Here is a 14,655-nt window from a genome sequence, read left to right as displayed (position 1 = left end):
GAAATTACTGAAAACACCAAACTATTACCTAAACATCATTCTGCACTTCATGTGTTTAATTATTGAAAAGGGTGAATTGGAGGTTTTGATGCATCACAAATCAGCCAGAGATCAAATATTTCCTCCTGAATAGTTTAAATAAAAATTCCAACTGTTGATAATTTATGTAAAACTAAGAAAGTTTTGTGAAACCAACATTTTTTGTTTAGATTTTTTCCCATAACAGACAAGAACTATGAGATACAGTACTAAATAAAAAGGTACTACAATGTGAGTACACAGCTATTACAATCCTATTTCACAAATTCATGCAGTATCACTAAAACATGAATTAAGATTACATTACATTAGTGTTTAATCTACTGCAATGTGCTTGCACTACAATCATGAAGGACTGGTAAATTGTACTGTACAAATGATGAAAGAGTATGACTGGTTTTGGGAAAAATATTTTTCACTGTTTCAGTTAGATCTCTTATGTTACTTTGTGACGTATGCTTAAACTACTAAAAATAGTGTGGAAATCTATTCAATATCAGACTGTATACTTTGTAAATATTTAAGCCATTACTCATATCCACTTAAGATTTTATACATCTATTATCTTACACAGCAAATGACTTGTAAAAATAAGCTATGTATGATGGTCAATGAAACTGTATAATACGTAAGAATTTTTTTACAAACAGCACTTACTATATAGATCAAACAATACATTGGCCAATTTAGCTACAAAAGAAATATCAGCCTGGGCCAAGATTGGACCAATGTCAGTTGAGAAAATGAAAAATGCTATTTCTGCCCACTAAATTAAGGGGACGTCCTCTCTAAAGATTACAGTCTTTTCATGGTGGAGACGTTTGTGTGCTCCGAAGGCCCAGAGAGCGATGTTTCAACTCCTAATAGTGCCACTCAATTAGGGCAAGGTCGTGGCGAGATTTCCAAAGCAAAGAGCAACACCAAAACCAACTCACTGGCAGAGCTGGAAAACAGGACAAGACAGGAATGATTCACAACAGCTGCAAAGAAGACTGATCTTTTCGTTTTGCACAACAACACTCCCACATGAAAACAAGGCAAGCACAGGTAACCTATCTGATTAATCAAGCCTTGTAGCAGTGACTGATGAATTAGGCGAGATGAGCATAAGCACCAGACATGGGCCTGATGGAAATGGTCTTCAAAGAGCAAAGCCCAGACCAAACACCTCGTGAAGCAGGTTATCATCCCACTAAACAGGTAATAAAAGTGAATGAAAAATCAGAATGATCAGAAAGAAATGATCATCAACAAATCCTTTTGAGACTGTTCTATATTAGCCTAAATGTAAGGAACCAAAAACGGCATCTTGACACAGGCTACCACCGCCAGCAAGGAATTCAAGTTTATTCTGCACCAATACCAATGGACAAAACATAAAGGATGTCTCACAAGAGGCTCCCAAAACTGTCATCTGTCCTGAAATCCCAGTTTACTCACAGCTGTCACTGTAGTGGTGAGCACATGATCAGGACCCACCCTTTTCCTCACATATTCCCCTGCCACGCGTGTAGCCAAAATGCAGATCTCCAATTGACCTACTCTGCTGTCTCCAGACACAATGACCAGAGTGTCTCTACACTGGACACATGCACCTTTTCCTTGTCGGGGCCAGATTAACCTGTAGGTGAGCCCTAGACAGGCCTTAGGTACCAAAAAGTGCATTGTTCCACAGACTTCCACTGAAATACAAACACATTTTGAAATTCCAAGAACGCATGAACACCATTATATTCAACTCTATAGCTCATCACATTCTCAAACTGTTTAATTCTCAGTTTTAAGTCATTACACACTGTTTATGGAACATAAATAAATGTAGCACAGTTATCTAATAACGTCTTCATGCTCGAAAATTAACAAGTCAGACCAGTACAAAAGCAATGTTACTGTTAGTGAAAATGAATTTGCAGCGGTATTAATGAGGAAATAAATTATACATATATTTAATAAGACAGCTCAATGGTTAGATTACAAGCATTACCATCACTCATTTTTAAAATACCTTTCTTCTTCCTTTTCTGCTGGTAAACTTATCAATAACTTCCATCAAAATATGAGGACACTGTAAAACTGTTCTAAATTGCTAACAATGTACATACATTTAGTTTTCCTCCTTTCACCATTGATTGGAGGCAATTATTCACAAGTTTCATCAAATAAAAAGAACAGCTCCAGAACAGCTAGAGAGTGCTAACAGCTAGAGACTGTGTGCATACAAAGGCAAGTGTCCACATGTGTCCCTCAGGCCTAGCTGGTACATGTTCACTGCTGATGCCTTTGCTTTTCAGAACACAGAAGTTTTGTTTTACAATTTCTATATCTACATAAACATCGCAAATATTCAAAGAAATAAACTGCAGAAATCCAATTTTGTACTCTAATTCTTTGTAAGTCTGACTGCAGTTCAATTATTAGGCAGTCACAGATGATATAAAGTCTTTCAATAGAAAATGCTTTGTAATTAATTTAATCAGTGAGTTACAGACTTCTTTGTTTTTGTGCCTCAGTGCTCAGACATTTTTAAGTGGTAGGCCAAAGCGAGCAAATGTAGCCAATACATCTTTACAGTTTCTTTGTACCTAGGAGCAATAGCTAAAGTAACAGAATGTATGGATAATTAAATTACTAAACAGATCTCATGACATAGAAAATCAAATCTAGGGTGATTTCTGAATAATCCATCCACTTTCTACCCACTTCTTCAGATTCAGGGTCATGGGGAAGCTGAAGCATATTCCAGTAAGCAACGGGCTTAAGGCAGGGTACACCCTGGACAGGACACCAGTCCATCATAAAGCAGACAGACAAACACACAGACACGCAGGCATTCTTACCAGGGCCAAGTTTCCCAGAAGCCAATTAGCCCAGCAGTATTACTTTAGGCTGTGAGAGGAAACTCACAAGGACACCATGAGAACATACAAACTCCATGCAGACAGCACCCCAGGTCTGGAATCAAACCCTGGGCTCCAGCACTGCAAGGAACCAATGCTTACCATTATACCACCATTTTATCAATAAATGAAAACTGAATAATTAGCACATATGCTTTCTTGTATTGGGCCATTCCATGTCAAATAAATCAAATTCACTGAAGTTTGTGCTCACATGTGTTTAGTGTAGTGGAAGAGTGAGGTCAGGTATGTAACAAGGTGAAATTAAAGTTAATTTGGGCCTAAATATTGTGGCCCTAGGCATGTGCCTAGTCTGCTGAACCTTAACCCAGCCTTGTTTCTAAAACTAGCCAAAGACTGAAAAGCCTGATTTTTGAGATTCTCAGTAGCATTATGAAGAGATTTTGGAACTAACAATTATCATTCATTACCATAATGTTCTGATCTGCAGTTTGGTGTAGTTTGTTTGCTTTTTCAAACTGGATTTCCCTAATAAAATGTAGTTGTAAATGGTCAATTTATGATTTATTTGATATAAATGCAATCACAATTATTTCAGGGATCACATTTCAGCAGAAACACCAAAAAGTGTAAAAAATAAACCTGACAATGTCACAGAATCACTCAGAATCTTTATCACATTGTAGCCTGCTTTCGTCAACCTCAAAAGCTAAGCAAGGCTGGGCCCAGGCAGTGCTGGATAGAGCCAGGCTGTGTGAACAATAAGTGATGCTATTACACCAGTAGGCAAATGTTAAACCAATACCCCAGTGCGGTAACATTATGCTGCAGGAGGTGTATTCCGTTGGATAAGACATCACACTGAGGTCTTGAGTACTTAAGTTAAATATCCCAAACTTTGTTAATAGGATTTTTAAACTTGGTGCCCTAGTTAAAATCTGCTTTGTGCATTCACAATGTGGTCTACCTACATTTCCCCTTCAATTAAAAAGGTGAAGTAATTTTTCACCTCTTTACCTAAAATTCTCTGTTGTGAGGCTGCCAGCACAAAAATGCTTCCACATGACACACTGGTGGATGATGCACTTCAGTGCAAGAAGTGGGGCTTCTCCTATATCTGAGATCCTTTGAAATCCTTGGGAATAAAAAAGAAAGTGCAAGACAAATGCAAGCATTTAATTAACAACTGGAGCTGCGTCATTCTGTGTCAAGTCAATCAGACCTTCCCAAGTCATGATTTTAATTTCACTAATATTTGTGTAGTAGAAGACAGAGGTTGAATATTTAGACCAAATCTTTTAGCTCATGTGGACGACATGACGCAGTGGTAGGTTTGTAGAAATACCTTTTATCTGAGAAATCCAGCGTGAACAAGCAAACATAAACTATACCAAACTCACAGTACAGGGAACCTGGTTTCAATTCCTGACCTGGGGTGCTATCTGTGTGGAATTTGTATGTTCACCCCATATTCACATAGGTTACCTCTGAGTGCTCTGGTTTCCTCCCACAGTTAACAAATATACTGGTAAGTTAACTGGCTTCTGAGAAAATTTGCACTATTGGGAGTGTGTTTGTGTATGCTCTGCACTGGACTGGTGTCCTGTCCAGGGTGTATCTTGCCTTTTTCCTGCTGCTTGCCAGGATCGAATCCCCTGCGACCCTGAATTGGAAGAAGAGGTTAGAGAATGGATGAATTTAAGCATATTGATGAACATCTACTGGAACACTTTTCTTGTGAAAGAGCACAGCCATACTTACAATACATACAGTATAGCCTTGGAGAGATTTTGAATATCTAAACATTTTTGCCTTAAAAATTTAGAATACATATATCTATACATAAGCTTCTAAAATCACTTGTCTGGCTAGATACATCTTCTGTAGAACTGAAAAATAATTATAACTTCACCATTTCATGTAGCTATGATGTCCAAATGTAAAAAATATATCCAGTTGTCAGTTCCTAAATTTTAAGTCACTGTTTGGCTGAAAACTGAAAGATGAGCTCACAATCTAACAAACTAAGATGCGACAATTTAACCTTATTTGACCTTGTTACAAACCTGACTTCACACTTCCACTACACTAAAAACATGTGAACACAAACTTCAGTGAATTTGATTTATTCAACATGGAATAGCCCAATGCAGGAAAGCAGCAAGCTAGGTAGCATGGTCTTGAGAGTCAGTTTCCTTACTATAAAACCCATACGTTCTTGCTAATATTTTAAAATAAAACCTTAAGCTAATGTTTCTACTTTCTTTTGCTATTTAGATTAAGTATGTCTGCTTGAACCTTCAACAACAGGCTCATGTATTAGCATTTTTGAATTGATAAAGGGAATACTTGTATTTCTATGCCCACTTTCTATGACAGGCTGTCCCACTGAAGAGATTACATAAACCCCCGCCAAGAAATATCTGCGTTTTACATTAAAACGTTAATCATCAAGAGAAAATAATCTCCTTCTTAAAGTTTTCATAGATTATTGAAAAAACTAAGAGTTTCAGCATTGCCAAACTCATCTAAATTCTCACTAACTACGAGAACAAAGATCTACGCGGAATATAACGGAAGATAAATAATTTGTTGCAGAGCTTGTAGTAACTATTTTACCTACCACATATAATGTAGCATTTTACAAATACTGGGTAAATAAGTGCCAGCTTTTCCACTGTTTCCTTCAGCAGTTTCCAAAACTCACCGAATACTTCTAAGAGTAAAACAATCATTACTACTTTCTACGAAAAGTCGCAAAGCACGAAGAAAACAAACGATGCACATCTATAGCTTCATTCAGGACATTACAGCAAAAATCAGACCTGCAAGAAAAACTATGTTTAATCTTAAAACATAAAACATATTGCACAGTTTCAAGTTTTCAGCGTTTAACTTAATTTAACGAGGAGTATTCCGCATAAAACAACAATTCTAATTTACTGGACGATCTTACTGTGTATTGAAAAGGATTAAGAACTTGTTACTTTCAATTTCTTCCATTATTATGAACAAAGCTCCTACAAATACTCGAATAGCCACATTAAACAATCTTAGCACCGGGCTACTGGTGGTTTGTGTAAATTGCTACCTAAATTGTTTCTCATTGTCATTTAAGAAAAACAAGAACACTAGCAGACTGCAGACAGAGAAATAAACCTTATCCGTGTTTACCTGCTTCCGGGACTTTTTTAAAAAGATACAAAAGCTCCTTCGGGATGTCAGTCTGTTAAATGTAGCTAAATTTGAGCGGTGAGAATGGCGAATAAAGAGCGAACACAGTGCTCACTGACTGTGGAGGTCTTTACCCGGGGCTTCCATGTCTGTTTACCAGGCTGCATTCTGGGAGACATACGTCACTCTTTCCGCACGCTTTGCACGTCGGCGCTTAGCGAGGCTTCAGCACCTCCAAGAGGCCTACGCAACTGATGCCATTGTGGCTCTGAGCAAGCCTCGGCGTTGGCATACGAAAATACAGGAAACTTGAGCCAACATGGCAGACAAACAAGAAGTATTTACGGAAACGACAAACGATTTTAACCGCAAAGCGTTTTGGTCTTTCCAACCCCTTGACAAAGCGACGCAATCGGTCTCACAGGCGGAGACGGGTGCATACTGCTTATTTATCTCTTTTGTGAATTGGGTTGGTATAGCTTTTGCAGTCAATAAAGTTTCATTTGAAAACAAGTAAATTGTCGAAGTGATGGGTGCTGTTACTGATGGTAAGTTACTATGAGTACTGAATGTTTTATAATTCAATGTTCACTATTGAACACACGTGTTTTTTTTTAACTTTTTTGTAGCAATGGCATTACAGGCAATTGACTTAGGAATTCGCTTTTCGCGTCGCCTGCCTCTGTGGCTTTGGATAGTTAATCTGTTTTGTTTTCTCCGTTCCAGACGAGGTTATCCGGAAACGACTTCTGATTGACGGAGATGGAGCTGGTGACGATCGTCGCATCAATGTACTATTGAAAAGCTTTACCAAGTGGTGCAATTCTGGAGCCCCGGAGGAAGGGTAGCTAACTCGTTGACTCTAATACAGATCCATATACCAGTAGTTTATCTTCTTCAGAAACAAACACGTGGGGAACTGCTCAGAAGCCAACCCCGAGAGCTCTGTCATGGGTTTAAAACTGACCGTAGAGCTGTGTTGTTTTAGCTAGTAAAATTCCTAATGTCTTGATCGTACCGAATTCATATATCTTTAGCGTGTATATCTGTTGCTGTGTCCAGCACAAGGTACATCCCCATTCTACCTTCGTAGCGGTATCTTGTCAGATTAATAAGTCTACTATATGTCTTGGTTCTTTATCTGTATACAGGTTGTGGAAATACGTTTTTACATAATGTTTTGATGGTATTTCCTGGTGTTTGCTGTCTTATACTGTATCTTTCTTCCTGGGTTGCACTGTGAGGTTGCATTTCAGCACATATCTATGTGGATTCTCCTCAGCACAACACAGCTGTGAAGTAGTTGTTTATTTGTTCATTTTACTTGTGCTAGGAGTTCCCAGTCCTGGTCCTAGAGGGTCAATTCTATGAGTTTTCAGTCCAGCTGTGCTCTTAACTTCAGTCGTATCATTATTTGACTGGATTGGACCCGTTTTACAGCAGCTCTCCAGGAGCTGGTACTTTAAAGAGACCAGACACTCGTGCAAGACAGGGACTGGAAACCACCTGACATTGCAGCTGCAAGTGACATCAGGACGCTAACAGCTGATGCCATGCCTATGTGGTGAAAATGGGACAGTTGTTTCAACCGTGTAATTTGTGCACATAGTTGCATTTCCTTTTCTTCTTTTTTGAAAAATGCCTCAAATGAAAGCAATACAGTCTACTCAGTGATTAAATTTACATAAAAGAGCTGCACTTGTAGTGCATAAGACAATACAGAACCCCTAGATACTTTCTTCAGATTCATCAAAAACTGAAAACTCCAAATGGAGAGGTTTAATCATGGCATTTTCTTTATATTGATTAAACCCCTTGTTTTAAAGCATTTTCCCCTAAAATAGCACAATGTATTTGCTTACTATATGTGCCTGTTGCATGCGGTTAGGAAGGTTTTGTTCACATTAAAGGTGAAATGTCTGAAATGTGTGGCACGACAGTGCAATTTATTCTGGAGAAACAAGCACCTTGTGAACTGTTGGTAGAATGAGTCAGTGGTTTCACAAAAGGTCACTTCATTGTCTAGATCACATACTGGCACTTCAGTTGAAGCAGGAAGCAGGCTGGCAACATATCCTATTGTTTTCAAGGTGCACACAGGAAACAGTGAAATGTCTTTCTTTTTAGGTACACCCAGTTTCAGAGGATGCTAGGTACACTGGCACAGTGTGAATTCTCCATGGGGAAGACCCTGCTGGTTTATGATATGAACCTCCGGGAGATGGAAAACTATGAAAAAATATACACGGATATAGGTAATCTGAATCTGTCCTATTCTAGTCCTTTACACCTTGTGGCTGTTTGTTTCAGCTAGCATGCTTATGCTTAAATTTTTAGGCCACAGTTGTTTTTTTTCGTTGTGTGCAGCAGTTAGCTTTCTCAGTTCATTTTTGTATTTAAGTAGCTAATCTTTTATCCAATGTCTTATGCTACATGTACATATAAGTAAAGTTGTCTCATAAAAGGCAGAATGAAATACAGAATTAAATCACTTTTTATATATGCAGGCGCAAACGTAATGAAAATTGGCCTCCTTTTCTTTATAAAAGAGACCACGCATAGTTATGCGTCATCTGTATCTGTGGTCTCTCAGTCTTGTTCTTGAAAACGTTAATTCATCAAGTTTTGTAGATAACCATAAACATCTGGATGAAGACTTGAGAAACAATTGAACTGAGAGACTGTGGCAGGCATTTTGTTAAATTAAGCAATTTAGAGATCACCTGGAAGCTGCAACAAATATCTGGATATACACCGGCCCTCAAGGACCAGATATGGTTAATTGCACAAATTACTTGCTTAACCTTTAGAAATGGTGATTTATACCTTCACTTTAATATGGATAGGAACTCTCAAAGACTACACTTGATAGAGATGTGTAAGTTAAAGGGGAACTGCAGTGCTATTTTTATGTTTTGGGTTTAGAAAGAATCAGCATTAAAGAGTACATTTCAAACCATAAGATAAGTAAAACGTAAACAGTAACTTGTAAAACCTCCAATTTACGTCACAAAATATACGAGATTTCCAGGTATGCATAGTGCCATATTCTGCAATTTAGAACAAGCTAGCAAAATGTCTGGTGACATAGTACGGCCCTTTTATGTTGTAAACAAGCTTGCTTGTTTTTTTAATCCAATAGGAATATTGACTCTTGACTTTGAGATCCCATAGGAACAATTTTGCGATGAAATGTCTGCAGCACAATCTGTACTTATTCACTCATACATCGCAGTAGATTAGTCATTACGGTGGCTAGTGAGCAGGAAGGGAGGGAGCTCTTGCTCTCTCCCATGCTGAGACCAGAGATTTTCGACAACACGACGACTCGCAGTACGTTCACAAAGGTCATGATTCTGTGCTTGAAATTTGTACATTTCTTCTATCGCATTAATTAATTTGTTTTATACCGAGATTAAATAACTCATCTGAGAAATTAGGACTGCAATTCTCCTTAAATAGTATACAAGTGCATAACTTGTATTTTCTTTGTTCATCCTTCCTTTGATGTACATAATGCACCTTGTTACATATAAAAAAAACAACAGTTCAAGACGCAGCATATGCCCAGTTGTAACCAGTTTTACTGTAATTCTGCCATACCTTCTGTAACTCTTCTTGCTCACCAGCATGACATTTGCCTTATCATGGATAAGTATTTAAATTCTGGTTTGTATTATTTTTTTTTATTAAAGAGCAAAACATAACGTCGGCACATGAGAAAATTTCCGAATGCAAAAAAGAGATACTGCAAGCAAAGAGAATACGAAAGAACCGTCAAGGTAAGGAATTATCGTATTTTTAAGTATGGGGCCATCTGTTACATTGTACTTCTTTTTAAACATTTTATCACATGCTGCAAACCTTTTTGAACATTCAAAGTATTTAAAAATTCAGTTCACAGATTGCATTGCTGCGGGCTATGTTTCTAGACAATATTTAGGTTAGGTCCTACAGGACAGCTGTAGTGTAGGTTTTTGTTTGCTGGTCATAAATCAGAATAGCATTACAAGAAAAATATTGGTTCTCCAGTACTCAGTGATGAAATATTAAGTCCTGGATTTAACAAAAATAAGTTTTATGTGTATCAGCATAATAACCTTTCATGTTTCTTTTTTCCAAGTCACCCAGCATTTAATATTTTTGAGTCCTGAGATCTTAAAATATACAGTAAATATTTCAATTAAAAGTAGAACCAGGAAACTGCAAGAAATGTTGAAGGTTCCCCTACAAGTCCCTACCCACTTATTTAACAATCTGAACTGCAAGTAAACTAAAGGTAAAAGCAGAATGATACTTTCCTAGTTTGGAGATCACTGGCCAGAAAGTTTTTGAAACAAAATAAGTTAGCTATCTGATATTTAAGTTTCGGCAAGCGCATAATGACACGGCATAAAAAGTATCACTGCAGCCTGTGGTGCCAGACTGAAGCAGTCTTGGGTGCTGATGAAACACAACTGGTGCAATGGTTCACAAGACAGCAGTAATTTAATTTGAATACAAACTGACAGACATGAGACTGCAACACTGGTCTCTAGCTGCAGATGCTGAAGAGCCCTAGTCCAGTAGATTTTGTTTGTCACTGTTAAATCACTCTTTCTGAACACTTGTAACAATTTCATTATGATCAAGAAAGCAGGTGATTTCTTATTTTAAGTAATTCCAAGATAATTTCTGTACATTAATAACCCACAGTATCCTGTAAGATTCTGGCACTATAATTGTATCTGTTATGTTCACACCTAATTGGCCAAGTTGTCTTTGAACTGGAGCGGTTTGTGTTACAGGGTTCACTGGGCATCTGTCACTAGGACAGGTGATATTCCTTTGTGGGCAGGAAAATTATCACAGTAACTTAGGAGGTGCAAATTAGAAGCAGATAAGTGTTGCTCATTGAATCTGTCAAGTTTCTGTTCAACTGGTGCAGTGATTCCCAAAACGGTGGCAATTTGACTTGTGAGAACAATTTCTGGTCTGGCAGCCATTCTGGTTTGTGGACAAATGTCAGTGAATCAGATATATGTGTTCTTTGCTTACTAAAACATGTTTGTCAACATGAGTGTTATAGGCAACACATCTTGGTTTATGGAGGAACCTAATTTTTACATATAGTGATCCTGTTGGTACTACATATACATTTTGAAGTTAATTGGCTAAAAGGTTTTTGCATAAGAGCAGTTTGCTAGGTGGTTTGAAAAATGGTTTAGGACCAGGTGGGTGTGTAAAAAGTATCATGGCAACCTTTTAGCTCTGACCAGTTTCAGTTCAATTGTTGCAGAGGCTCAAAAGTCTTTAAAAGATTTGTCAAGTACATGGGTCAGGCCTCAGACACAGAACCCCATTTGTGATCTATATGGAGTTGTTTGTTTATATGGTCTTTGAACATAAGCAGTGTGAAAAGAATATAAAAATCCTTTCAACAATGGTAGTCTTGAAGGCCTAAGTATCCAAGCATTTCTTTCTTGTAAGTGTTTTTTTCTCTTTTTTTATAGAGTATGATGCTTTAGCAGAAGTCATTCAGCAGCATCCAGACAGACATGAAACTCTGAAGTAAGTGAGACGTGTTCTGCAGTGTTAAGAGTTGCCATTTTACTAGCACAACAAGAGCTTCTTATATAGACACTATGCACTTTGCCCAAGTTTCTCCCAGAGCAGAAAATATAGCACAAAGAGGGTTTCTGCAAGCTAATGTGGTTGGGGAAAAAGTAATCTCAATGGTGATTTTACTTGTATTTAGTTGATAGAGACAATCATCCATTTATTGCTCCTTTTTATACAGTAGGAAGCATTACTAGTAAAAATATAGACATGAAACTTGGAAATGGCAATAAGAATCAGAAATGCTTACTTGCAAGCTAGAAAATTCTGTCCTTTTTTCACTTTTCAGTGCGAAATGCTAGTGAACCTGATATTTATTCTGTGACTAAAATAGATTTGGAGTTAAGTGGCCAATAATGTCTGGGAATTTAGTGTTAGAGGCATTGTATTCACAATGAAGAAAAAAGAAATTTCCAACTTGGTTTATGCAGGGCCTTTGTTTTCATTTACAAAAATCCAGCTGTTCAGTTTGCATGCATTTACAAAACCAATCAGTGCAATGTGCACCACTGGTACATATTATCACCTCATTGTGATCTGTAAGATATGAATATCGTCTTTTGAATTCAATTATTAATTCAGTCGTCCAATTATTTTTTCTCTACTTTTCACCAGTTTAACATTGTTAGGGGCTGTGGTGTTTCACTACAGCTTCTCTATTAACATGTAAAACTGCTAAACCATGTCACACTTGGGGCTCTCAACAGTGCCCTCCAAGCAAAGGTAGTGGGAGGAGTACTGTGGCTGTGTAGTGCATCCAGTAAATCCCAACTTTTGTATACCGAGCCAAGAGGTCGCTGGACAGTTCAGGCCCACCAAATCAGTTGCTTTAGGCCAATGATATAGCCCTAGCTCAGAGCGGTAATGTCTTAAAGTTTACCCTGCATTCTAAGCTAGCTCCATTACAGCTTGCATTACTTAAGACCTCTTTTTCTGATGTCTTATTTGAAAACAAAATACCAATAAATTGAACTTCATTGCTGATTTTCAGTATTTGTTAAACCCGTAGGCAGCTGGAAGCCCTTGACAAAGAACTGCAGCTTCTGTCTCGTATGAAAGAAAGCGTTGAAGACAAGGTAATTCAGATACTGAAGTGTTTGTGTCTTTTTAAGAATAGTATTTTTTTTAATGATCCCCAGTTTGAAATACTGATGTGGCTCCTTCTCCCTCTCCACAGCTTGAACTACGTAAAAAACAGTTTCATGTTTTGCTCAGCACAATCCATGAGCTTCAGCAGACACTAGAAAGTAAGTATCGCTACTGCGTACCATTCCACTGATAGACTACCAGCTGCTCCTCATAAACCTAACGCCAGCTGGTTTACGTTCAGAGCTCTCTCAGATAACGTGATCACTTTGAACTATTTCATTATTTTTTAGCTTTTAAATTTTGTTTAGTTATTTCATGTTACCTTAAATGTTACATTTTAGAGGTAAAGATATATTCTGTTTTTAAGCAGTTTGAAATTATAAGTTGAAATTCAAGTGTAAGTCAACCAAATATGGGAGTAAGGGTATAAGGAGGATTCTTCCATGTAAGGATTGGTTCCAAGTATACCCTGTACTGGCTGTGGGACTGTAAAGAATTAGGATTAGATGAGTTCTTGAGGCGGGACATTTTACTCTTGTCAGACTGGACTGACTGTACTGTGATCTTGATTAGTGATTCACTGAGATTATAATCAGACTCCACTGACACTGACAGTTCAGTGTGAGACACTCCAGGCTGGACTGGACTGACTGTACTGTGATCTTGATTAGTTATAAACTGAGATTATAATCAGACTCATTGACACTGTTATTGATTCAGTTAAGTGCAAAGGGAAGGAAAACCACCAGGTTTAAGGGGCCCAGGTAAAAAAAAGAACTTGCAAAGGTCCCAGCTATGCAACTTGGTTCAGTTTAGGCAGCAGTGTGGAGCCATGGTCAGGTTTTTGAACTTCTAACCAGAAAGTTGTGGGTTCAAATCCCAGGTGAGACACTGCTGCTGTGTCCTTAAGAAAAGCACTTCACTAAAAGTGTTCCAGTTAAATACTCGGCTGCCTAATTGGGTACAGATATCGGCAACTTTGGATAAAAGAGTTAGCCAGGTATAAATTAGTAGTTCAGTAGGTTCACTTCTGTCTTTAAACAAATTAAAAACTTAGAGCTCAGCTAAAATGAAAACCAACAAGTTTGTGGGTCACCAGGAACCCCTGCAATAGTCAACAATATAATGAGAATCAGTGGATGTAGTACTTACACTTTTACACTGTAGTCATACAGTATTATCAACTAGGATCTTTAACACCTTAGGAAAGCCGAAAAGCAGAAGAGCGATTTTCTTAAAATCGTTTTTTTTTTCCACTAGATGATGATAAGTTCTCAGATGCTGAAGAATCCCAGGAGAGCCAAATTGAAACTGAAAATGGACATGAAGTCTAAAGAACATTTTTTGAACCTAATTAGTTTTACTGGAATTTTATTCTGATTCGTTTCATTAGTATAATGTATTATGAAGTTCTTGTACAAAATGGATCATTTAAATGCTGCAAAACAGAATGTCTCTAGCCATCAAAGTCTCTTCCCCACCTTGGGGAAAGGTCTCATTAACACCAGCACCTTTTATAAGAAATATGCATGTTACTGGTCAAGCTTATTCAATTGTGAAATGCTTTTATTAATAAAATCATAGTGTTTGTACATTCACCTGTGGTGTTATTTGACCTGAAACTTCTCCTAAAGGTTATAACTGTAGGTGTTATGAAGAGAAGTGTGTAGAAGAGATGGGGAGATAGTGAATTTTGTATCATCCCCTGAACATGGGATCCTCAAGTCCAATTTCTGACTCCAATTATTCTTATTAATAGTTTATCTGACTCTGATGGAGAAATGTTTTCTTGGTTTAGCAAAAAATGCAAAATTTGTTCTATATTACTGCAAAAGCTGTTTACGAAACAGCAGCAGTCTTTACAAACTGCACAACTGCTGTAAGAATATTCTGTCCT

The 14,655-nt window shown here is 37.6% G+C and overlaps 2 protein-coding genes across 3 annotated transcripts in view; one reads left to right on the top strand and one right to left on the bottom strand.

The window, feature by feature from the left end:
- Window positions 1–6,227, bottom strand: part of LOC102686944 (ataxin-7) — a 58,432-nt gene extending 52,205 nt beyond the window's left edge. For both annotated transcript variants that reach the window (XM_015347235.2, XM_015347233.2), the window contains exon 1: window positions 6,072–6,227. The gene's annotated coding sequence lies outside the window, so the exon portion shown is untranslated. The remainder of the gene's footprint in view (window positions 1–6,071) is intronic.
- Window positions 6,228–6,396: 169 nt separating this feature from the next.
- Window positions 6,397–14,356, top strand: thoc7 (THO complex 7). The gene is made up of 8 exons (XM_006630655.3): window positions 6,397–6,619; window positions 6,798–6,915; window positions 8,199–8,326; window positions 9,767–9,853; window positions 11,564–11,621; window positions 12,679–12,745; window positions 12,847–12,916; window positions 14,019–14,356. The coding sequence occupies exons 1-8, from the start codon at window positions 6,601–6,603 to the stop codon at window positions 14,090–14,092; spliced, it is 621 nt and encodes a 206-aa protein (XP_006630718.1). The 5' UTR covers window positions 6,397–6,600; the 3' UTR covers window positions 14,093–14,356.
- The last annotated feature ends 299 nt before the right edge of the window (window positions 14,357–14,655 follow it).

Source organism: Lepisosteus oculatus, chromosome 4 (assembly GCF_040954835.1).
Source record: "Lepisosteus oculatus isolate fLepOcu1 chromosome 4, fLepOcu1.hap2, whole genome shotgun sequence".
In the NCBI taxonomy this organism is placed as follows: domain Eukaryota; kingdom Metazoa; phylum Chordata; class Actinopteri; order Semionotiformes; family Lepisosteidae; genus Lepisosteus; species Lepisosteus oculatus.
This window is presented reverse-complemented; position numbering and strand designations above follow the sequence as displayed.